The 26,239-nt window shown below is 40.6% G+C and overlaps 1 protein-coding gene across 4 annotated transcripts in view; it reads right to left on the reverse strand.

The window, feature by feature from the left end:
- Positions 1–2,641: 2,641 nt before the first annotated feature.
- The window catches only part of LOC111954260 (Kv channel-interacting protein 4-like), a 251,059-nt gene continuing 227,461 nt past the window's right edge, over positions 2,642–26,239 (reverse strand). For all 4 annotated transcript variants that reach the window (XM_023973852.2, XM_070435991.1, XM_023973861.2 and 1 more), the window contains exons 3-8: positions 20,843–20,912; positions 13,021–13,091; positions 6,194–6,301; positions 5,829–5,933; positions 5,492–5,554; positions 2,642–5,364 (exon numbers count right to left, since the gene is read on the reverse strand). In XM_023973852.2, coding sequence (XP_023829620.1) covers positions 5,317–5,364; positions 5,492–5,554; positions 5,829–5,933; positions 6,194–6,301; positions 13,021–13,091; positions 20,843–20,912 — 465 coding nt within the window. In that variant the 3' untranslated portion in view covers positions 2,642–5,316. The remainder of the gene's footprint in view (positions 5,365–5,491; positions 5,555–5,828; positions 5,934–6,193; positions 6,302–13,020; positions 13,092–20,842; positions 20,913–26,239) is intronic.

The following is a 26,239-nucleotide window of genomic DNA, read 5'->3' on the forward strand; positions in this document are numbered from 1 at the left end:
CTCAATTTTCGGAGACTTCCGATCCATCCCTGCAGTACCATTAATAACCATTGCTATCAATGCTAAAAATCCAATCTTACTGAAACGTATTTCACTTTTTGGCCTATCCCTCTGTACTGGTATATCTCTACTACTCTCACCACGCCTCCCCCTTAACCCATCTTCCTCTACTTTCTTCACTGGCTCAGCATATGACAACTTCTGCACTACTCTAACCCTGGAAACCTCAACCTGCCTCTCCCACACAGAACATGTCGGATCCCCAGCTCCATGGGCACGCCTACAATTAACACATTCCAATACTTACCCCAATACTACACATTCCTTTGTCTCATGCCCTTCTGAACATTTCTCAGAACTTGGACCCTCCTGCCTACACACTGCTGCCACATMCCCATAAGCTTGACACATGTAACATCTTAATGTATTCGGCTCATACAGGATAACTTATATATCCTAACTTCCTCTTTGTCAGGGAAAGACAACTTCAAAACTCAAAAGAACAGACAATGACTTCTGTTTCCCCACTCTCGCCATCCTGTCTGCGTCACATCAAACGACGAGRATCACATACACCGGGAATCTTTGCCCTCTCCTGGTCAACGTTAATATCTACTGCTACCCCAGTTATCACTCCTTTCATTGGTGCCCTTTTCTTGAGAACGAAACAACTCACGTTTCTTGCCCCCATTCGTTTTTACTTCGAGCGCATTCTTCCTCTGCCCAACAAAAACAATTATCACTAGACCACTTCTAGTTACCCTCACCGATTCCCACCGCGAAAGCACAAATGAATCAGCCAAAAGGCAAGAGTTCACTTTTTCCATAAGCTTCACTCCTACTGTCAGACGCTTCTTCATCCTGATCCTCGGTCTCCGATAACTTTACCGCACCTACCACCACCGATACTTTACCCTCATTCACTTCCATTTCTCCTCGTCTTCGGCTCCCWCRGCTTACACTTTCTACCATTCTTCTTTGACACACCATCTCCCTTTTTCCCACCATTTTRATCCGACTCAAGCTCACCCCCCTTCCCTTACTCTCTTAGACCWCTTCTCCCTCTCTTTTTCCCTCCATTCCTTCTCCGTTTTCCAAGTACATGTCTCCTTATGATAATACTGCCGCTCCATCCCTGACACCCATCTTGTACTTGCTTTCTCTAGGGACTCCATTTCCCCCTTSCCGTTCCAACTCTGTTCTACTCCCGTCGAAGTAAGAACTAAACTTAAAGGCATCATTGAAAGTGTTCTTCGAAAAAGGTTCGCAAACCCTTCAGCAATSCAGTCACACCTAGATCTTAGCCATCTTTGAAAAGCAAGTCAGGTAAAAAGTCTTAAAGGGGCAGTGTTGTATTTTGAGACGTAGCCAATATGCTGAGCGTTGCATAAWTTCTCTGATTCTGTTATAATAATAATTAATTGTATTTTAAGTGTTTTTTGTTGTTGCGTCAAACACATTTTCAGTCACCTCCTTGTCTGAAGGACAAGTGGATATACTGGTTAATGTTAAGCCCTGCATGGTTTTTCCCCAAAGGTCTCATGGAATGTAGGCCTGCATTGAACACCACACATTGGCTGCTACTGTAGGCGGAATGATAGAACAGCTATTTCCATGTTAAAATGTTATGGGATGTGTTTTTTTCCATTGTTTTTGATACAAGGCCACTCTGGTAGGCCTACATTATGATCAAATAGCCACAGTAGCCTACTTGGAAACGGTTAAAACTGACTTAAAGCGGGTACGGCCTTATTGTTCACAGTAAACGCGTGGCAGAAGTTGAACGCGTGGCAGAAGTTGCACAGAATTTTCAAAGTTTCAAGTTTGAGCTCAGCAGATCTGAAACTTTCTCTGTGACAATTTTTTGGAGGGAACATTGAACATAACGACACACCACAGTGACACACCCACATGAAATATCTGAACACAGGGGACGTGAACATTCAAACCAGTTTATTGAATCTCTCTTATAAAATGCACTCACCTAATTACAAAGACAACTGTACATCTTAAATGTCCAGTGACTCTTAAGGTCCTTTATYTCACCCTTCTAATCCTATATGGGTCCGCACAAATTAAACCTACACTAACTTGGATAGCAGTTTCCTAGATTTAGCTAATGGCYGAAAGATTAGTCTTTCCTTCCTACATTTGTAGAGTGGTCCTTTGTAGCTCAAAGCATGGCGCTTGTAATGCCAGGGTAGTGGGTMTGATTCCCGGGACCACCCAAACGTAAAATGTATATGTGCATGACTAAGTCGCTTTGGATAAAAGCGCCTGCTAAATGGCATATTCTATTGAGTGAAAGAGGAACATAGTTCCTTAACATTTTATAGAGGTCCTTCGAGGAAAATATACAGCGCTTGTATTTCAAGTCATCAATGTTTTACCTAATGTGTTTAATGCTTCTCAACCCAACTAGTTTGTTCAAGATTGGAGTAACAACGTGACTCCATTGCAAGTTATTTGAATGGGTGTGGGATTTTTATCTTGGCAGCGTCTGCATCCCTGAATTGCCAATATTTCAAAGTACATTATTTCTTTGAACCAAGTGGTAGGCTCAGAGTACCACAAGGTGGCATTATTGTAACATTTTGTAATGGATCCAAGCCACAAACACAGCACACAGAGGCTACTCAAATAAGMTAATAACATTGGTACATTGTGTAAGAAAATAAATACAATTTAAGTCCTGTGCATATATCTGTGAAGGTTTTAACAGGCTTTGTTCGATCAATTCATTTTCCAAYATCAGATTGAGTGCAATAAAATCTGAAATCAGAGCACCCAATTACTACCCTCATGCACCTCATGCTATTATGATTGATTTAAATACATTCGGATGTAAGGTTGAATAACAGATTGACAGAAGTCACTTTGTTTGCCAGAGACATGTTCAATAGGGAGAACACGTTTTTGAGATGGTGAAATCGTTAGGTACAACCTGGACTTGTCCAAGAAGTACTTGTATAGCTGTGCCTTACTTAAATCGACCCATGTTTTTAGGAGATAATTAGCCCGCTGAACAAAATCCTTGGTCAAATAAGATCAAGCTAGGTACACAAACAAGTTATTTCCCTAGACTATGCTTCTTCTTATGAACTCCAGAACACATTCCCAGGGGTACATTTACATGGATAAATAAGTTATTGCCAACTAAGGAAACAGAATATGCAAAATACTGCAGATACCTCCTTGCTCATGTCCACATTGCTTTTCKCAAACTTTTAATTTAGGGATGGGCAATAAAGTAGGGTTTTGGAGCAGAAGCATCCTGTAAGTAGTGATATTGGGGAGGGAGGGGCCCCATCTGCTACCCAGCATGCTCTGTCCCTGCGCATGATTGGAGCCAATCAGGACTCTAATCAGAGACAGCAGGGGCCAATCAGTCCTCATATGCAGGGAAACTGGACACGTCACAAATAAGATGAAGGAAAACACAGGCCCTGTCCAGAAACAACCSCTACCCCTTATAWACTTAGAGATCTGAGAGGACTGGGTATATTTAAGCAATATGGTCATAGCTCCACCTTSCCCTCTGATAGGCTGGGTAGAATTATCACCATATTGTTTCCACATGTCCAATCCGCCACTATCACTCCAGTGTTTAATTGCTATATTGTAATTATTTTGCCACTATGGCCTATTTATTGCCTTACCTCCCTTATCCTACCTCATTTTTTATTTTTTATTTTACCTTTATTTAACCAGGTAGACTGGTTGAGAACAAGTTCTCATTTACAACTGCGACCTGGCCAAGATAAAGCAAAGCAGTGCGACACAAACAACAACACAGAGTTACACATGGAATAAACAAACATACAGTCAACAATACAATAGAAAAAGTCTATATACAGTGTGTGCAAATGAGGCGGCAGCGTACCCTAGTGGTTAAAGCGTTGGACTAGTAACCGAAAGGTTGCAAGATCAAATCCCCAAAGTACATATGTCATTCTGCCCCTGTACAAGGCAGTTAACCCACTGTTCCTAGGCCATCATCTTAACTGACTTGCCTAGTGAAATTATTTTTTATTTTTTTATTGTCTAGACAGTTGGGGATAGGGGTTGTTTCAACAGATCTACCTCTCAAAACCAACGGATGACAGATTCYAATTTGCTTGTATAGCTTCACCCCAGTGACCCTCTGCAAAGGACAGTGATAAACATGCATATTCAAAAAGACCATAAATTCCCCCCAAGAGTGAGCTTCTGCTTAATACTGTCCACCTGACTATCCCTTTGTACATTGACTAGCATATCTACCATATATCATATCTATATAATTAAAATCCAACAAACCAGTGTAACCTGCAAAATTGTTATTTGAAACATGAATGAAAACATGTCAACAGGACACATGGGGCAATACAGACARGTACAGTCAAATAAAATACAGTACATTTAAAAGCAGCATAARCTTGTGGCAAGATAATTGTTTCTCCTAATCACATACTCAATGTAAGTAACAGCTACCTGTGTGCTTCTAATGATACTTTTCACTGTCCAGACTCGTCATCGAATTCAACGTGGAGTGCATCGTCTCATTTTAGTTGGCAAGTAAGCATGAACAAAGTTGAAAGTTCCACATAGATTCTTAGACTATATACACTTTTTTAAAAATGGTACAATGTTAAGTCTATTTTACTTGGGTGCTGGGAGAGCAAAGGATGGACCGTGGTGGCTGAAAAACCTCAGTGGTTAGGAACATTCTGGAATTCTGAGCCTGATTTCGGCACACAGTTATGTCACTATTCATCATACAAACTTTCACCTTTCAGACTCATTGTTGTCCATCTGTTCAAAGGCAGTGGCATAAGATAACACATTTTGCTGGTTTCCACTAGATAACACAGGCACAAATGCAAAATTGGCAAAAATTCATGAAAGCAAAAATGTGCTTTTTGGTTTTAATTTAACGTTTGGTTTAAAATCAGGGTTAAGGTTTGGAATACAATTTTAAGAAGATACATCTTAGAAATAGGCGGGGTTCATGATTTTGTGTCTGTTAAATAGTGATGACCCAGTTTGCTGGATTCTTGTACTGCAGATACTGTAAATGGTGACTGCAGCACAGCTGTTAAGATATGTGTKTTTTGTACACAGGAGATTTYAAGYGTTCAATCTACTTAATRAAACCACAAAACTCAAATTGAAAAGGAAAGATTGTAAAGATCAATTKTTTTTTACAGTTATTCCAGAATGTTTCATACCATTACATGTATGATTTGTGTGGTCCATTGTGTGGTCCACTGTATGCCGGTTGTTGGTTGGTGTCTGTTGATAGTCGAGTCCAGAGCTCTCCAGGTCAGCCAAGAGTTAAATTACGTTTTCAAAGAGCTGCATCGACCTCATGATGTTCTCATCCTYGTGGACAAAGAGAGGAACTTTAGAGATGTCCATACTTCACTGAAAATGTTAACCAGAGGTACTAAATACTGTATTATGCAAAACATGTGATGCAATTGCAGAGAAGGCGGTGGAAATAACTCACATTTTGGCAGCAGTCAATAAACTCGTCTATGGTTACAACACCATCCTTATTTTTATCCATCTTCTGTTGGTCAGGAACATCAGAGAGGTTCGTCAGAGAGGTTGGGAAGGCAATGCAAAATATGTATATTGTAACAGTACACATGGATGAACTAATTGCAAAGATGGAAAATAGTTCATTTCATTCCACATAACAACTGTCACTGTACTTTAGGGTAACTTGTATTTAAATACGACAAGCATTGGACTATTGGTCCATACAATAAATGCTGATGATGATGGTGAATGTAATATGCACATTTTGGCAACAATGTATGGCACTTTAAAAAAACACACACCTGAAAAAATATCTCCACGTGTTGTCGAGGGGTATCGTCTTTGAGTAGGGGATATGTGCATTTCCCCATCATGTRATAGATGGCCTTCATGATGTCAAGCATTTCCTTTAAAACAGAGAGTAAAGATAATGTTGACAAGTACACTGTATAAAAGACAAGGTGAAGAAAAGTAGAGGATCCTTTTTAAATATCATTAGACTGGTTGACCAAAATGTAAAGACATGTCATGCTTTACATCTACATAAAGTAAAGTACCACTCGTTCAACCAATTACTAGGTCAGTATTTTATTCTTATTTATAGAAATCAATAAGTTACTCAATTAACGGCATATAGACAACGAGTTGCGACATTGATTGTACGTACCTCTTTAGTAATATATCCATCCTTATTAATATCATACAGATTGAACGCCCAGTTGAGCTTCTCCTGGACTGAGCCTCGGAGGAGGATAGAGAGGCCCATYACAAAGTCCTGCAGTAGAAACACAAACTATTGGAAATTGTACCAAAAACATATCAGAAATATCTATGAAGCCTTAATGGATTGATATGATACTGGTAACAGACATTTCTACTCGTGTACAAAGAATGAACTTGAACTGAACTCTTTTTGGTGACCATATCTAAGTGATATGGAAATTGAATTGAARTTAGTTTGGTTATCATATCTAAGTGATCGAAGTATCTAGTCTAAAATACATAACATGTAAGTCCTTTAGCAGACACTCTTATCCAGAGGAGTAATTGGTGTCAAGTGCCTTGCTCAAGGGAACATACCCCGTTGGGATTTGAACCAGCAACCTTTCGGATACTGGCCCAATGCTCTTAACTGATAGGCTACTGCCGCCCATAACACATTCATCAGTATGATTCTTTACAACAATATTCTTCCCAAAAAAACAACAAATGAACACACATTATATCCTTGGGGTGCAGAAACATAGATAATAAATAATMAACATTATTTGATTTGTAGAGATGCTTTTGGATCCCTACAAAATAGGCTTGAGAGTGATACAGTACTCTTGTACAGAAGAACGCACCYTGTTTTTGTAACACCAGATAACTCGGGTGAAGAGCAAAGACAACTTTTCTATCCTAATAAGCAAGATTATTCACTTCATTAAATGTTAATTATATGTATGCTGGGGGGATTCCATTTGGACTCAATTCAAATTAAGTGAAGTTTCACAGTTTAGCATGTGTCTTGTGGGTATGAAGCTTCTAACAACCTTGGAATGCTCACTTTTTTGTATCAACTTCTGTCAAATGCTCCTAGGGCAACGGGGTAGGTAACTAGGAGAGGATTGAGATGACACACATACTCTCAGACTGATGTAAGAAATCTCCACAATTGTACATTCTATATTAAAATATGTATTGTAAAATAGATTTTTAACCTGGAAAGTCCCATTGAGATACAGTATATAAAGATAATAAATAAATATATATATTTAGACAGTGCCTTCAGAAAGTATTTACACCCCTTTACTTTTTCCAAATGTTGTTGTGTTACAGCCTGAATTGAAGATGAATTACATTTCGATTTTTTGTTACTGGCCTGGCTACACAATACCCCACAATGTTTTTTTGTTTGTTTTTATAAATTAATAAAACATTTAAAGAGCTGAAATGTCTTGAGTCAGTAAGTATTCAACCCTTTTGTTCTGGCAAGCCTAAATAAGTTCAGGAGTATATATATTTTTTTAAGTCACATAAGTTGCAAACATGATTTTTTAATGACTACCTCATCTCTATTAGAGGTCGACCGATTATGATTTTTCAACGCCGATACCGATTATTGGAGGACCAAAAAAGCAGTACGATTAATCGGCCAATTTGTTTATTTGTATAATGACGATTACAACAATACTGAATGAACACTTTTATTTTAACTAATATAATACATCAATCAAATCAATTTAGCCTCAAATTAATAATGAAACATGTTCCATTTGGTTTAAATAATGCAAAAACAAAGTGTTGGAGAAGAAAGTAAAGTGCAATATGTGCCATGTAAAAAAGCTAACGTTTAGGTTCCTTGCTCAGAACATGAGAACATATGAAAGCTGGTGGTTCCTTTTAACATGAGTCTTCAACATTCCAGGTTAAGAGTTTTAGGTTGAGGTTATTTAGGAATTATAGACTATTTCTCTCTATACCATTTGTATTTCATATACCTTTCACTATTGATGTTCTTATAGGCACTTTAGTATTGCCAGTATAACAGTATAGCTTCGCCCTCTCTCGCCCCTACCTGGCTCGAACCGGAACACATCAACAACAGCCACCCTCGAAGCATCGTTACCATCCCTCCACAAAAGCACGGCCCTTGCAGAGGGAAAAAGCAGCATCTGCAAGGGGAACAACTACTCCAAGTCTCAGAGCGAGTGACGTTTGAAACGCTATTAGCGCGCACCCCGCTAACTAGCTAGCCATTTCACATTGGTTACACCAGCCTAATCTCGGGAGTTGATAGGCTTGCAGTCATAAACAGCGCAATGCTTGAAGCATTGCGAAGTGCTTCTGGCAAACGCACGAAAGTGCTGTTTGAATGAACGCTTACGAGCCTGCTGCTGCCTACCATCGCTCAGTCAGACTGCTCTATCAAATATCAAATCATAGACTTAATTAGAACATAATAACACAGAAATACGAGCCTTAGGTCATTAATATGGTCAAATCCGGAAACTATCATTTAGAAAATAAAACGTTTCTTCTTTCAGTGAAATACGGAACCGTTBCGTATTTTATCTAACGGGTGGCATCCATAAATCGAAATATTCCTGTTACATTGCACAACCTTCACTGTTATGTCATAATTACGTAAAATTCGGGCAAATTAGTTCGCAATGAGCCAGGCGGCCCAAACTGTTGCATATACCCTGACTCTGCATGCAATGAACGCAAGAGAAGTGACACCATTTCCCTAGTTTAATTTTGCCTGCTAACATTAATTATATATTAAATAAACTAAATATGCAGGTTGAAAAATATATACTTCTGTGTATTGATTTTAAGAAAGGCATTGATGTTTATGGTTAGGTACATTGGTGCAACGATTATGCTTTTTTCGCAAATGTGCTTTTGTTAAATCATCCCCCGTTTGGCGAAGTTGGCTGTCTTTGTTAGGAAGAAATAGTCTTCACAGTTCGCAACGAGCCAGGCGGCCCAAACTGCTGCATATACACTGACTCTGTTGCACAGAACGCAAGAGAAGTGACACAATTTCCCCAGTTAAAAGAAATTCATGTTAGCAGGCAATATTAACTAAATATGCAGGTTTGAAAATATATACTTGTGTATTGATTTTAAGAAAGGCGTTGATGTTTATGGTTAGGTACACATTGGTGCAACGACAGTGCTTTTTTCACAAATGCGCTTGTTAAATCACCCGTTTGGCGAAGTAGGCTATGATTCATTGATAAATTAACAGGCACTGCATCAATTATATGCAACGCAGGACAAGCTAGATAAACTAGTAATATCATCAACCATGTGTAGTTAACTAGTGATTATGTTAAGATTGATTGTTTTTTATAAGATACATTTAATGCTAGCTAGCACCTTACCATGGCTCCTTGCTGCACTCGCATAACAGGTAGTCAGCCTGCCACACAGTCTCCTCGTGGAGTGCAATGTAATCGGCCATGATCAGTGTCCAAAAATGCCGATTACCGATTGTTATGAGAACTGGAAATCGGCCCTAATTAATTGGCCATTCCGATTAATCGGTCGACCTCTAATCTCTATACCCCACACACACAATTATCTGTAAGGTCCCTCAGTCGAGCAGTGCACTTCAAACAGTTTCAACCACAAAGATCAGGGAGGTTTTCCAATGCCATGCAAAGAAGGCTCCTGAGTGGTGCAGTGGTCTAAGACACTGCATCTCAGTATAAGGGGCGTCACTGCAGTACCTAGGTTCGAGTCCCATAGGACGGCGCACAATTGGCCCGGGGTAGGACGTCATTGTAAATACGATTTTTTTATTAACTGACTTGCCTAGTTAAATTCAAAAAAGGGCAGCTATTGGTAGATGGGTAAAAAAAAAAGCAGACATTGAATAACCCTTTGAGCATGGTAAAGTTATTAATTACACTTTGGATGGTGTATCAATACACCCAGTCACAAGCCGGCTCATAGCCTGTGACAAAAATGAGGGGACACGAACAACAGGTATAGGCCAATTTAAAAAGGTTCTTTATTCTACAACAAACTATTAACTTAAACTAAGAAAAAGGAATGAGGTATGGAAGTATCATAATGTAAGGTGTATGTAAAGTGCATGGATGCGTGAATATGTGTTTGTGAACATGACTGAGTGAAAACTATGCAAAACTACAAAGGAACAAACAAATCATGAGCATACCTGGAGGAGCAGAGAGAGAGAGAGAGAGGTGATTAGTGAGCAGTTTTATACCCTGAGCCCAGGTGGCTCCAATCACTAACGACCCTCCTCTGCCTGCAGGAGGAACCGCCCCCTGCAAGGCAGAGGAGGAGCCGTGACACTACAAAGATAAAGGCATTCCTCCTAACTCAGTTGTCGGAGAGGAAGGAAACCACTCAGGGATTTCACCAAGAGGCCAATGGTGACTTTAAAACAGTTACAAAGTTTAATGGCTGTGATAAGAGAAAACCGAGGATGGATCAATAACATTGTAGTTACTTCACAATACTAACCTAAAGGACATAGTGAAAAGAAGGAAGCCTGTACAGAATACAAATATTCCAAAACATGCATCCTGTTTGCAACAAGGCACTAAAGTAATACTGCAAAAAATGTGGCATAGCAATTAACTTTTTGACAATAACCTAAAAATCAAGGCCAAACCTACACTGGAGTTGTTTACCAAGAAGTCAGTGAATGTTCCTGATTGGCAGAGTTACAGTTTTGACTTAAATCTGCTTGAAAATCTATGGCAAGAGCTGAAAATGGTTGTCTGGCAATGATCAACAAACAAATTGACAGAGCTTGAAGAATTTTGAAAAGAATAATGGGCAAATGATGCACAATCCAGGTGTGGAAAGTGGCCTACCCAGAAAGACTCACAGATGTAATCGCTGCCAATGGTGATTGTAACATGTATTAACTCAGGGTGTTGAATACTTATTAGCTACTGTTTTATTTTTCATATATATATATATATATTTTTTTTACAAATGTTAAAATTCTTCTTCAACTTTGACATTAGTATATTGTGTACATTGTTGACAAAAAAAATACCAATTAAATCAATTTGAATACCACTTTGCAACACAAAATGTGGAAAAAGTCAAGGGTTGTYAATACTTTCTGAAGGCACTGTATATCTTGTATCCTGTAAATTCTGGTCCTGAAGATCAGCAGGGTGTGCAGGCTATTGTTGTAGCTCAGCATTAGCCCACCCTACTCAAGTCATCAACAAAGCCTTTAAGTTATTAAATGGGTATCAAGACTAGATTGAAATAAAAGCCTGCACACCCTGTGGGTCTCCAGTACCATGATTGACCGACACTGGTCAAGACTGTGTTCTACCAAGAGTAACTGTGACACTATAGAACAAAAAATCTCTAATGGGAAATGTATCTAGGTCATTYTACTTCAGAGAGTGATGTCAGGGATGTCATCAGGGGCGGATTGGTCGTCTGGCAAATCTGGCAGATGCCAGATGGGCTGAACCATTTTTTTGGAGTGAAAAGAGAGCGGCACAGCCAGCGGCTGATGAGCCTGTTAATATATTTTTGTAGTAGCCTTTTCTTTTTTCTCTGTTGACATAATKTATCAGCTTTCTCTATTGGGCAGATGCAGTGAGAAATGGCCCCCCTACCAAGATGGGCCGGTCTGGTTAAGTTCAAAGTCAAACAWGCCATCAGTTTGCCAGCCCGTTCCTACCGAATGGTAAAAAATGAAATGACCAGTAAAAAATGAAAAGGTTGTGCGGAAAACAAAAAACAAAAAAAAGCTTTTGAGTCCGATGCAGCAAAATCTGGGCTACCAAATTGACAGATAAGGCCCATGTTTTGTAAAATAGCTGAACTAAAGAAGCAAAAGAGAGGAAGGATTGCGAGGGAGAGGCCGTTAAATGAGCAGAGTAAATATGGATGTTGAGAACAAAGAACATGACTCAAGGCGCACAGACAGTTCAACTGCGCCAAAGGAACGTAGGACAATGCAGTCGGAGGTAGAAAACAGAGACACACACACACTGATAGATGTATACTGACTTCCTTGATGTTTTGGCTGCATGTGTTGCCTAATAATTATAGGCCTAATGAATCTTTAGGGTAGGGGGGCATATATCAGACAGGCATTTGCATATGTAGGCTAGTATGCGGCCTAGTTAGGCTAGAAAATAATTAGCTACTGTAAGCCTATTGAACGCATTACAATTCATTCATTTGCACAAGTTTCTCATATGCCATAAAAATATTGCAACATCAGTCTTTGTGTGTGTATGTGTGTGCATGCATGCAGGTTTATCTATGGTGTAGTCAGTTAGCGATCGGCTAGACCTACTTATGATACTGCAACTGTCTTATGAGTAGATTGAAAYGCTTTCCCAAAAACATTTTTAATTTAACGTTAACTACTAAGTATGCCTACCTGGCAGAATGATATCATGATTATTATTTKTATGAATCGGGTGAGGATTTGGTTGGCAAACTCTGCCATCGTAGTAGCCTACAACGACATTGGTTCCCAGTAGATGGGTAAGCGGCAAAGTCAAAATTGGCTATGTTGTCCAAAATAATGAAAACACACATTTTCTTTTTGGTTTTAATTTCAGGTTAGGATTAAGCATAAGGTTAGCAGTGTGGTTAGGTTTAAAATCTGATTTTAAGAAGATAAATTGTAGAAATAGGCAGGGTTTATAACTTTGCCACTTGCCCAGATAGTGACGACCAGAAACATCGCTAGACAAACACAGTCCTCTCTCGCTAGGTGCACAATTAAAATTACACTCAAGAATCACCCTAAAATATTGTTTTTGATGTGATTTCTGCATTAACATGGACTCAGAACATCCAATTGTCTTGTTTATGTAAGGAAAAATATATATTTTGTGAGTTAAAAACTGGGGGGTGGGAGGTGATGCTGGGGCTGCTGTGGTGCAGCCGGCATGGCTGAAATGAGCCTAATTTAATTCCCAGTCCGTCACTGGATGTCAGTCAAAGGAATAGGATCTGAAGAAGGATACACAAGCTTACCTCAAAACTCACAGATCCATCTTTATCCGTGTCAAACGCGTTGAACAGAAAATGTGCATACATCGACGCGTCTGAAATGAGAGACACACAGCCTGGTCAAACATAGTGATGACCAGTCACAGCCTCAATTTAGACCGAAGATACAGGCCCACAGTGGTTCCAACTAGACATTTTCAAATGTTTTTGCTCCTTTGTTCAACATAAAAATCCATCCTAAGTACACAGAAAACAGAGTATGAAAGAGTTTGGATTCATTTTTCTTTATTGCTTTCACAGTTGCAGGCCTTTAAGTGAGATGTGTTATCGTTCCCTTTCATTCTCACTGCAAGAATAACAAAGCTGCATCTTCACACATGTTGTGGTTGGAACGGAGGTAAACCTCAAATATCTTCAGGCAGCATAAACAGAAGCGCGCGTGTGTGTGTGTGTGTGGTGTGTGTGTGTGTGTGTGTGTGTGTGTGTGTGTGTGTGTGTGTGTGTGTGTGTGTGTGTTTGCGGTAAAGATGGAAGTGTCAGTCTTGAGTTTCTTTTGTTGAGCTGTATAATACAGATGTTAGTCCACCAAACACAAGGTACCCAGGGACACTATCAGAAAGGGCTCCAGCTAGTGTCACAGAAACAAAGGGAGCACAAAAAACCAAGCTATATAACGACATCACAATGTTATATTACTTCTTAACAGGAAATCCATCCTTTTACATTGGTCAATTAAGCAATAAGGCCAGAGGGGTTCTGGAGTATGGCCGATGCACCACAGCTAAGGGCTGTTCTTAAGCACAACGCAACGCGGAGTGCCCGGACACATCCCTTATCCGTGGTATATTGGCCGTATACCACAAACCCCTGAGGTGCCTTATTGCTATTATAAACGGTGACCAACGTAAGTAGAGCAGTAAAAKTAAATGTTTCGTCATACCCGTGGTCTGATATATCACGGCTGTCAGCCAATCAGCATTCAGGGCTCGAACCACCCGGTTTATAATAAGAGACATACTGTAACATCTATGACATCAGTGGTCACCAACCGGTCGATCGCGATCCACTGGTCGATCTTCAAGGCATTCCTAGTCGATCACCAAAAATGTCTGTAGAAAAGCCAACCATAAAGGCTTGCGCTCCTTTTTTTATTTGTTTGTGTTGCGCTATTGCCGYTAGGTGCACTTGATTCAGAAGCCCTGCGCACCGGGTAGACAAAGTGTTCCCATTTTGAACCATTTTAGTTTGTCTGAAAAGACAYACTCTACCTACCCGGCGGACCGGGAGATCTGTGGCTAAATCGAGTGGACCTAATGCACTCCGTGCCTACAGCTTCCACAACCCCGGCCACAGCAAAGTTTGATTCTAGARMACATGATATTTCATAACTTTTAAAAACCATGACCAGAGAGACTGTCAAAGAATACAGCAAAGAGCTACTGTTGAGGAGAATTGATCTTTGTGTGAGTTTGGCTGCCACACACTACTGTTATGTACATATAGCTTGTATAGAAACGCTATTTTGATTAGGTTTCTAACGTACTATAGGCTCTTGTACTGTATTATTGTAAAATARATGAAGATATGTGTTTTACAGCGGTCGACAGATCTACCCATATCCTCAGAGTTCACACAGAGTTTGGTCTATCTTGCTGTAATGAAGAGCAACCAGAGCCATATATTAATATGMTTATGGAGACATCATATAAAAGTGAATTGGGGGACACATTCACCAGTGTTGTTCGTAATTTGTCTTATTTGATACAGTGTCTTATAGGGGGCTTTTTAAAAACATCATGTGTGAATTAGAACCTGGGGAGAACTTCAGAGTAGAAAAATATTACCTCAGGGCAGTGTGAACTCTAAATGAACTGAATATCGATATGCCATAGAAAGTCCAGGRGCTTATTTCCAAGAACCCAAACCCCTCTTTTTCCAGGTAGACCAATTCCAATGACCCAATTCCACTGGATAATCAAAAGCAAAAGCACATTTGGTCCGGGCAAAGGAAAACCTCATTATAAAATGGGCTAAGCATTTTTCACCCCCTATTCCTAGTCAGTAAGGGATGGGTCATTCTTGAATTGTATTGGTAAATGCTGTCCCTTGACTTTGAGACAATGAAAAAACACTTAAAATGAAAATGTATTTTGTCATTTATTTAACTGTTATTTAATAAGAAAACATATGTAAMTCCTTTATACTGCAAAATATSTATTTGTATGCATTSTAGAAACTACTGGGGGCTASCAAATTGGCTTGTCCSACTGGTGACGTGTTTTMGGGATTAAGAGATATCTATTATTTTGAATGCTATATAGTGAACAAAATTATTTCATATTTTATACATCAAAAAAATCAATGAGTGTAAAAAATAGCTTTTTTTCTTAATAGTATAATGTCTGTCCCTCAGATMTTCAAGGCGGTAACACCAATGATATAAAACTCTCATTACAAAGATATACAAGGACCTAGCTTGAGCACTCCCTCCAGTGGAAAACTGTTATTGTATTATATTAAAGACAATTATTAGCTAATAACACCCTTTTAGTATGTCATACATTTTAGGATTTCTTTGATAATTTGGTGTCTAAATCCAGTGTCACTTGGTGTTACTCAATTTAAATCAAGGGAAATAACATTGTAAGCAAAATTATTAATCATATCTCTTTAGTAAATTATTTTTAAAGGTTTGATGACCTTAGATTTGAGAATTTGTGGCCTCCATTTCAGTTTACCAAAAATGTCTCATTGGTGTTACCATCATTGGTGTTACCTCTCCTACTGGTGGCACAATGTTATCATAATGATAAACATAATTTAAAGTCATTAAGCTACCATATTAGTTGATTTAGAATGGGAAGAAGTACCCAAATACATTTTAATTAAATAAACAATCTAGAAAAATGAAGTGAATTTTCCACAATGTCTTGCCCAAACGCCACCGTAACTTAAGAACGACCCGGATAAAACAGCAAAAGCGAAAGAAAAACATGAAACGGTCTTCAGATATAATGGCGCCGGAGGAGATGGCTGCCATTTTACGGTCTCCTAACCAATTGTGCGATTGTGTGGTTTTATTTGCAACTTATTTTGTACATAATGTTTCTGCCACCGTCTCTTATGACCGAAAAGAGCTTCTAGATATAGGACAGCGATTACTCACTGGACAAATATGTTTTCTTTAACGAATCGGACGCAAAGGATCTACTTCAGACACCCGACAAGGCCCAAATCCCTGTGATTTGCATGAGAAAGAGACGGGGTGCCTTGTAAGGATCCGACGGCGAGTGGGTAATCTGCCTCTACCATCAGTCCTATTAGCCAACATACAATCATTGGATAACAAAATAGATGAGCTACGATCACGAATTATCTACCAACGGGACATTAAGAACTGTAATATCTTAAGTTTCACCGAGTCGTGGCTGAACGACAACATGAATAACGTACAGCTGGCGGGGTTTACCCTGCATCGGCAAGYTAGAACAGCCGACCCCGGTAAGACAAGGGGTGGCGGTCTGTCTATATTTGTAAACAACAGCTGTTGCATGAAATCTAATRGTAAGGAAGTCCTGAGGTTTTTCTGACCTGAGGTAGAGTATCTCATGATAAGCTGTAGACAACACTATTACCAAGAGAGTTTTCATCTAGATTTTTCATAGCTGTCTATTTACCACCACAAACCGAAGCTGGCACTAAGTCCGCACTCAATGAGCTGTATAAGGCCATAAGCAAACAGGAAAACACCATCCAGAGGCAGCGCTCCTAGTGGCAGGGGACTTTAATGCAGGGAAACTTAAATCTGTTTAAACTAATTACTACCAGCATGTTAAATGTGCAACCAGAGGGGAAAAAAACTCTAGACCACCTTTACTCCAAACACAGAGACGCGTACAAAGCTCTCCCTCGCCGTCCATTTGGCAAATCTGACCATATATCCTCCTGATTCCTGTACGTGACTGTACGTACATACCCCAACCAGAAGCCATGGATTACAGGCAACATCCGCACTGAGTTAAAGGGTAGCACTGCCGCTTTCAAGGACCGACACTCTAACCCAGATGCTTATAAGATTGCTGGCAAGGCTTTTGACTCTGTCAATCACCACATCCTCATTGGCAGACTCGACAGCCTTGGTTTCTCTAATGATTGCCTCGCCTGGTTCACCAACTACTTCTCTGATCGAGTTCAGTGGTCAAATCGGAGGGTCTGTGTCCGGCCTCTGGCAGTCTCTATGGGGGTGCCACAGGGTTCAATTCTGGACCGACTCTCTTCTCTGTTTACATCAATGATGTCGCTCTTGCTGCTGGTGATTCTCTGATCCACCTCTACGCAGACGACACTATTCTGTATACTTCTGGCCCTTCTTTTGACACTGTGTTAAAAACCCTCCAGGCGAGCTTCAATGCATACAACTCTCCTTCCGTGGCCTCCAACTGCTCTAAATACAAGTAAACCAAATGCATGCTCTTCAACCGATCGCTGCCTGCTCCTGCCGCCTGTCCAACATCACTACTTTGGACGGCTCTGACTTAGAATATGTGGACAACTACAAATACCTAGGTATCTGGTTAGACTGTAAACTCTCCTCCAGATCACATCAAACATCTCCAATCCAAAGTCAAATCTAGAATTGGCTTCCTATTCCGCAACAAAGCATCCTTACTCATGCTGCCAAACATACCCTTGTAAAACTGACCATCCTACCAATCCTCGACTTCGGTGATCATTTACAAAATAGCCTCCAAAACCCTACTCAATAAATTGGATGCAGTCTATCACAGTGCCATCCGTTTTGTCACCAAAGCCCCATATACTACCCACCACTGCGACCTGTACACTCTCGTTGGCTGGCCCTCGCTTCACACTCGTCGCCAAACCCACTGGTTCCAGGTCACTACAAGACCCTGCTAGGTAAAGTCCCCCTTATCTCAGCTCGCTGGTCACCATAGCAGCACCTACCTGTAGCACGCGCTCCAGCAGGTATATCTCTCTAGTCACCCCCAAAACCAACTCTTCCTTTGGACGCCTCTCCTTCCAGTTCTCTGCTGCCAATGACTGGAACGAACTACAAAAATCTCTGAAACTGGAAACACCTATCTCCCTCACTAGCTTAAGCACCAGCTGTCAGAGCAGCTCATAGATTACTGCACCTGTACATAACCCATCTACAATTTAGCCAAACAACTACCCTCTTACCTACTGTATTTATTATTAATTTATTTTGCTCCTTTGCACCCCATTATTCTGTCTCTACTTTGCACTTTCTTCCACTGCAAACCAACCATTCCAGTGTTTTTTTCCTTCACCTCCCTTATCTCACCTCACTTGCTCACATTGTATATAGACTATTTTTTTCACTGTATTATTGACTATATGTTTGTTTTACTCCATGTGTAACTATGTGTTGTTGTATGTGTCGAACTGCTTTGCTTTATCTTGGCCAGGTCGCAATTGTAAATGAGAATGTGTTCTCAATTTGCCTACCTGGTTAAATAAAGGTTAAAAAAAAAAAAATAAGAAATCCCGCTATGCCCTCCGACCAACCATCAAACAGGCAAAGCGTCAATACAGGACTAAGATTGAATCGTATTACACCGGCTCCGACGCTAGTCGGATGTAGCAGGGCCTGCAAACTATTACAGATTACAAAGGGAAGCACAGCCGTGYGCTGCCCAGTGACACCAGCCTACCAGACAAGCTAAATTACTTCTATGCTCGCTTCGAGGCAAACAACACTGAAGCAGACATGAGAGCATCAGCTGTTCCGGACAACTGTGTGATCACGCTCTCCATAGCCGATGTAAGTAAGACCTTTATACAGGTCAACATTTACAKGGCCGCAGGGCCAGACGGATTACTAGGACGTGTACTCCAAGCATGCGCTGACCAACTGGCAAGTGTATTTTCAACCTGTCCCTGACTGAGTCTGTAATACCAACATGTTTCAAGCAGACAACCATAGTCCCTGTGCACAAGAACACTAAGGTAACCTGCCTAAATGACTACCGACCCATAGCACTCACGTCTGTAGCAGTGAAGTGCTTTGAAAAGCTGGTCATGGCTCACATCAACACCATTATCCCAGAAACCCTAGACCCACTCCAATTTGCATACCGCCCCAACAGATCCACAGATGATGCAATCTCTATTGCACTCCACACTTCCCTTTCCCACCTGGACAAAAGGATCACCTATGTGAGGATGCTATTCATTGACTACAGCTCAGCGTTCAACACCATAGTGCCCTCAAAGCTCATCACTAAGGTAAGGACCCTGGGACTAAACACCTCCCTCTGCAACTGGATCCTGGACTTCCTGACATGCCGCCCCAGGTGGTAAGGGTAGGTAACAACATATCTGCCACGCTGATCCTCAACACGGGGGCCCCCCAGGGGTGCGTGCTCAGTCCCCTCCTGTASTCCCTGTTCACTCATGACTGCACACCATCATTAAGTTTGCCGACGACACAACAGTGGTAGGGCTGATCGGCAACAACGATGAGACAGCCTATAGGGACGAGACCAGAGACCTGGCCGTGTGGTGCCAGGATAACAWCCTCTCCTTCAACGTGAACAAGACAAAAGAGATGATTGTGGACTACAGGAAAAGGAGGACCGAGCACARCCCCATTCTCATCGACGGGGCTGTAGTGGAGCAGATTGAGAGCTTCAAGTTCCTTGGTGTCCACATCACCAACAAAATATCATGGTTCAAACACACCAAGACAGTCGTGAAGAGGGCACGACAAAATCTATTCCCCCTCAGGAGACTGAAAAGATTTGGCATGGGTCCTCAGATCCTCAAAAAGTTCTACAGCTTCACCATCAAGAGCATCCTGGCTGGTTGCATCACTTCCTGGTATGGCAACTCCTCGGCCTCTGACCGCAAGCCACTACTGAGGGTAGTGCATACGGCCTAGTACATCACTGGGGCCAAGCTTCCCGTGTCAGAGGAAGGCCCTAAAAATTGTCAAAGACTCCAGCCACCCTAGTCATAGACTGTTCTCTCTGCTACCGCACAGCAAGTGATACGCCAAGTCTAGGTCCAAAAGGCTTCCAGCTTCTACCCCCACAAGCCATAAGACTCCTGAATAGCTCATCAAATGGCTACCCAGACTAATTTGCATTGTKCCCCCCCTCCTCTTTTACGCCTCTGCTACTCTCTGTTTATTATCTTTGCATAGGCACTTTTACTCTACCTACATGTACATATTACCTCAATTACCTCGACTAACCAATGCCCCCGCTCATTGACTTTGTACCGGTACCCCCTGTATGTAGCCTTGCTACTGTTATTTTACTGCTGCTATTTAATTATTTGTTATTTATCTATTTTTTACTCACCATTTATTTTTCTTAACTGCATTGTTGGCTTGTAAAGTAAGCATTTCATTAAGTTCTACACTTAGTGACAAATAAAATTATATTTMATTTGATTTCRATTTTGTAATGRGATATTCTTCTATTCCTTCTCATTACCTTTTCTAACCTTTTTTGTCTGCCTCCTATGCCTAAAATGGAGACATTGCTCGAGATAATTAATCAAGTTGATTACAGAATGCAGTAAAAGAGTTGAAAAGAAACAAGAACCTCCAGCTGATCTAGAAGCTTCCCCAACCAGGGTCGTGTTCAATAGGTAAAAAACAGAAAGTGTTTTGAAACGGAAAACAACCAAACTTTTTGGAGAAGTTTAAGTAGTACATTCTCTGTTTCAAAGCCTTTTTCTCCCATTTTGTGCATATTGAACACAACCCAGGGTTAAAGATTTCAGCCCTAAAGCAGTATGGATGGTGGGAGCCATTTGTCAAGCAGAACAATTCTCACCAGAMGTGTCAACATACCTCCCTGTGGGAAGAACTGGGAGTAGATGACTTTGAAGGTGTCRTCATTGACCACGCCACTAGGGCACTCCTGCAAAGAAAAGGAAAAAGGAAATATCATTCCATAATTCATTAGAAATCTTAATGTTTTGAGGGTATACAGTGTGTTTACATTTACATTGTTTACAAACACTGGACTAAAACAAGCTTATATTTTGGGCTCATGAGGCATTTCTAAGTTATATTCTTCAAGAATCAATGGGTATCTATCATTCATTTATATGTCCAAAAATGGATGTAGCAACTAAGGACTGTAGCTTTAAAGGTTTCTCAATTAAAACATGTTTTCAAAGGGCTAGTTGATTTGAACAGAGGGTCTTTTCTTCAGGCCAACAAGGTATTCCCAGTTTGCCTCTAGAAAACCTCTGACAACCTCCTATGCTGCAAGACGTGATAAAAAGCAATCCTTTCTACTGATGTGAAAAGGACCGCCGTAGCCTTTCATTGGCACGATACAGTTGATTCAGCTTTCCACTGTATATSAGGAGAAACTATACATAAAAGGCTCTGATTTCATTCAGTGCTTTGGAGTAAAAATTAAATGGCCCATTCAATGTTGTCCAAATCCAAGAATAAAGGAAAATGCAAGCCAAGCTCCGACCAATTTCTCATCCAAGGCCTTTTTAAAGCTACCAAGCTGTAGACGTCTGGCCCCATTCATAAACCTAAGAGACACTTATATGAGTACTCTTATGCAACTTTTCAAAAGCCAGTCTTTTCAGAAAAAGAAACATCCAGAGAAGAGTMTTGTTAGCGCATAACCTCAGCATTGAGATGTGTTGGAGGCGGGTAAGCCTTGTTTTCATTATCGACTTATTACCAGCCAGCATTCACACGGCCCGGCTATTCAATTTTGGGAGTGCGTTTTTCACCACAGGGGAAAATATTTCACCCGTGCTGACAATCTCTCAACCCAAAGGTATGAGGGAATAGACTACCCACATTTTCAATACAAGAATCGACCCTTAGACAAGGCAATATGGGGTTGCAGGAATTCATAAGAGAGACCATATCAAGGTGAGGTGATACATAAAAACATTGGTTGACATTCTCTTTTTACACAATTCATGCATTTGGACAGTGGTTTTCTTGATTTACAGTAAATGGGACCCGGGATGCCAGGATACTGTAGCTGGGGGGGCAAACGCTTGAAAGTGAAAAAGAAAATATATACATAAGCTATGTGAAGGTAAGAACATTATGCTGTTACTATGCCTTATTGGGTTGTGTTTTCTAAACCTTCCCTATATGAAACTATGAAAAGCTTCAACCAGATAAAACATACACTTTCATAGCCCTCYCATACAGTACTGAAAGAGGGCCAAAAGTCAAATGAAACCAAAAAACAATAAGAGTTTATGAAACGTGTTTTCTGCAAATACACTGGCAATCTGTGGGAAATGTTTTTTCACACAATTGCATAGAACTACAGTATGGCTTGCATATCAGATGCATTTGGCTGGCCATTATCAACATTTCATTTTTAGTAGTTGCTCTTATCCAGAGCAACGTACAGGAGCAACTAGGGTTTAAGTGCCTTGCTCAAGGGCACATCAACACATTTTTCACCTAGTCGGCTCGGGGATTCAAACCAGCAACCTTTCGATTACTGGCCCAACACTCTTAACCACTAGGCTACCTGCTGCCCACGCCCTTGAGTGAGCGTGGGGAAAAGTGTATCGACCATTATACCCAAAAGGGAAACGGGAAAATACAGAGGGCTTTTAAAATGGTGTCCTTTGAGAGAAAAATGAGGCTTGGCTCCTTCCTCAAGTCAAAGAGCTATACAGTATCCTGCCCTTGTCTGCTAAATGGAAATCTATAATGTTTGACATTGAAGCCCTTAAGAATTGTATTAGCCTATCATGTAGGCTTCTGGAGCTAGCCTTTAGGTAATATAGCTAACTTTTCATACAGAGTAGAATACTGAGAAAAAAAAATCCATTTTGGTTTAGAAATCCACCAAGGACACCGTCTAAAAAGATCAATCATTGACATGAATAATTTGTTGTTAAACAATGAACAGTAGCGTACACTTCCATTTTTATCTTGCCTCTGTACAAGACAGAACTAGAATATAAATCTTGCAATGCATGCACATACATACAATATCATTACTTGTGTCTCATTTTGTAATCAGAAGGACATGAATGGATTCCCAGCTCAAGGCACCATATTTACATTGTAGTCATTTAGCAGAGGCTCTTAGACCACAGCAACTTACAGGAGAAATTAGGGTTACGTGTCTTGCTCAAGGGCACATTGGCAGATTTTTCCCGCAGTTGGCTTGGGGATTCAAACCAGCAACCTTTCTGTTACTGGCCCAACGCTCTTAACCACTTAGGCTACCTGCCGCTCATTWAGGTCTCACCAACCCCCTGTTGGGCTGCTGATAACAATGATAACACTTAAGCTATGTGCTTCYAAAACATTCACAGCTCACAATGGAACAAAGCTTTGTCTCCGTAAAAGGTGCAAGATAAACGGCAGGCATCTGGGGATGGTTCCTTATATAGCCTCTAGCAGGGTTACTAAAGTACTATTTGAGAAAGTCCAGTCACACAAATTTCCTAGTTAGCAAAGGTCCGGATGAATATTGTCTTTTATCGGCGTAGTAACAAACCACCACCTCACAACTCATGCAACCCCAAACTGTCTACTGTATATAATACCATACATCTCCCACTGTTTGGAAACGGATGACCGTTGTGAAATAATGATGGGCAAAAAAGGGAAGGCCACTAAATAAATGAAACATGGGACTGAGCAATGTTGAAATAATCCATCACGTTGAACGGTGTAAAGACTAAAGACTACATAAAGTAGTGGTTGTAGTAGCTTTCCAGGTTGGTCTCGTATGGTTATGAATGAGTATTCATTTACTGAGGCACCACCTGTCGTTGCTACGGTGGCACTGAGGTGCAAAACCCCAAAAACAACAATGAAAAAATTTGATAGAAACAAAATTGACTGAAATGATCGTGTTGCAAACTGAATGAACTTGACACAAACACAATTAACTTAGCACAAACAAAATGCTAATTGGCCACAAAAGGTCKCTTAATGATAGTCGACACAAATATTTACAACATTTGTAGAACTTGTACATGCATGCAAAGCTGTATACAACTCCAAGGGAGAGAGTGAAGGGTGATAATTGTGTGGGCCACAGCTGTTGTTTCGATGTTTGTGGGTGAGGACCAACTACATAAACACAGCTGGTAGGTGGCACCCTTAGACTTTAAGAGCAGGGCTGCATGCCTTGTCAAGTAGCAAATCACATTAACACCAGCAGACTTTTGATCAGCACACACGTTTGTGTGTATGAGTGTCAATGTGTTTCCCCACTGAGCTAAAGCCTACCACGAGTATTCAAGTTTCAGGCAATAATTTTCCTCAAATAACATCTAAAACTCCTCAGAACCTTGCACAACAGGCGCAAGATCAAGAGAGGTTTGAGTTGTAAAAGTTTGCACCAAAGTTACCAGTGAGTGCGCTCCAGGCATACTGTAACTTTACACCTCAGTGTCTACTCAATTGTCTCAGATGGTCTCTGATATGACCGAGTCTGCAGAAGAGAGATGGAGGAACAGTTTACCCTGGGTGGGTAGGGTAGTAAGTACCCCGGGACCCACGTGTTTGGGTCCCCAGATGGCTCATGGTTTTGGGGGAACGAGGGGAAAAGCTAGATCTTTGTTGTTTCATAAACCCCTTTTAATATCCTGTGATTAGCTTAGGTCAAGAAGACCCTCGATTTTCCTGTAAAGCAGGCGAGAACACAAAGTTTGAACTAAGTTTGTGTCCAGTTTTTCTTTTGGCTGTTTTGTGACCTGATTCTGTCACAAGTTAAGTGTAAGGGAGCTATGAAGGGTGTTGTGGTGTTAACATCTTACCCCTCTGAGGATTGTCTTATACTGGGTATACAGTCCACCGCTTATTCTGTCTGTATAAGCTTGATCTAGTCCTGGCTTTAAAAGTCCTGTGTTGGGAATTGTAGGTTACACAATGAGGGTGTCAAAGTAATAATTATCACATATACAGTGCCTTCAGAAAGTATTCATACCCCTTGACTTATTACACATTTTATTGTGTTACAGCCTGAATTCAAAATTGATTAAATAGTATATTTTTCTCACCCATCGCCACACAATACCCCATAATGACGAAGTAAAAACATGTTTTAAGATTTMTTTRGCTAATTTAATGAAAATGAAATACAGAAATATCGAATTGACATAAGTATTCACACCCCTGAGTCAATACATTTTAGAATCACCTTTGACAGCGATTACAGCTGTGAGTCTTTCTGGGTAAGTCTCTAAGAGCCTTTACACACCTGGATTGAACAATATTTCCACATTATTCTTTAAAAAATTCTTCAAGCTGTGTCAAGTTGGTAGTTGATTATTGCCAGACAGCCATTTTCAAGTCTTGCCATAGATTAAAGCCGATTTAAGTCAAAACTGTAACTACGCCACTCGGGAGCATTCACTGTCTTCTTGGTAAGCAACTCCAGTGTATATTTGGCCTTGTGCTTAAGGTTATTGTCCTGCTGAAAGGAAAATGTGTCTCCCAGTGTCTGTTGGAAAGCAGACTGAACCAGGTTTTCCTCTAGGATTTTGCCTGTGGTTAGCTCTACTCCTTCTCTTTTTATCCTAAAATACTCCCTAGTCCCTGTCGATGACAAGCATACCCATAACATGATGCAGCCACCACCATGCTTGAAAATATGAKGAGTGGTACATAGTGATGTCTTGTGTTGGATTTGCCCAAACATAACACTTCATATTCAGGACATAAAATGTATTTCTTTGCCACATTTRTTGCAGTTTTACTTCAGTGCGTTAATGAGAAAAAAATTGCACAGCCTTCCTTCTTTCACACTTAGGCTTCCTTCGTTCACTCTGTTCTTTAGGTTAGTATTGTGGAGTAACTACAATGTTGTTGAMCCATCCTCAGTTTCCTCCTATCACAGCCATTACACTCTGTAACTGTTTMTAGTCACCATTGGCTTCATGGTGAAATCCCTGAGCGGTTTCCTTCCTCTCCAGCAACTGAGTTAGGAAAGACGCCTTTATCTTGTAYTGACTGGATGTATTGATACACCATCAAAAATGTAATTAATAACTTCATGCTCAAAGGGATATTCAATGTCAGCTGTTTTTTACCCATCTACCAATAGCTGCCCTTCTTTGCGTAGCACGCGCTCCAGCAGGTATATCTCACTGGTCATCCCCAAAGCCAGCACCTATTTTGGCCGCCTTTCCTTCCAGTTCTCTGCTGCCAATGACTGGAACGAATTGCAAAAATCGCTGAAGTTGGAGACTTCTTCCCTCACTAACTTTAAGCATCAGCTAT

Source organism: Salvelinus sp. IW2-2015, linkage group LG3 (assembly GCF_002910315.2).
Source record: "Salvelinus sp. IW2-2015 linkage group LG3, ASM291031v2, whole genome shotgun sequence".
Lineage (NCBI taxonomy): Eukaryota > Metazoa > Chordata > Actinopteri > Salmoniformes > Salmonidae > Salvelinus > Salvelinus sp. IW2-2015.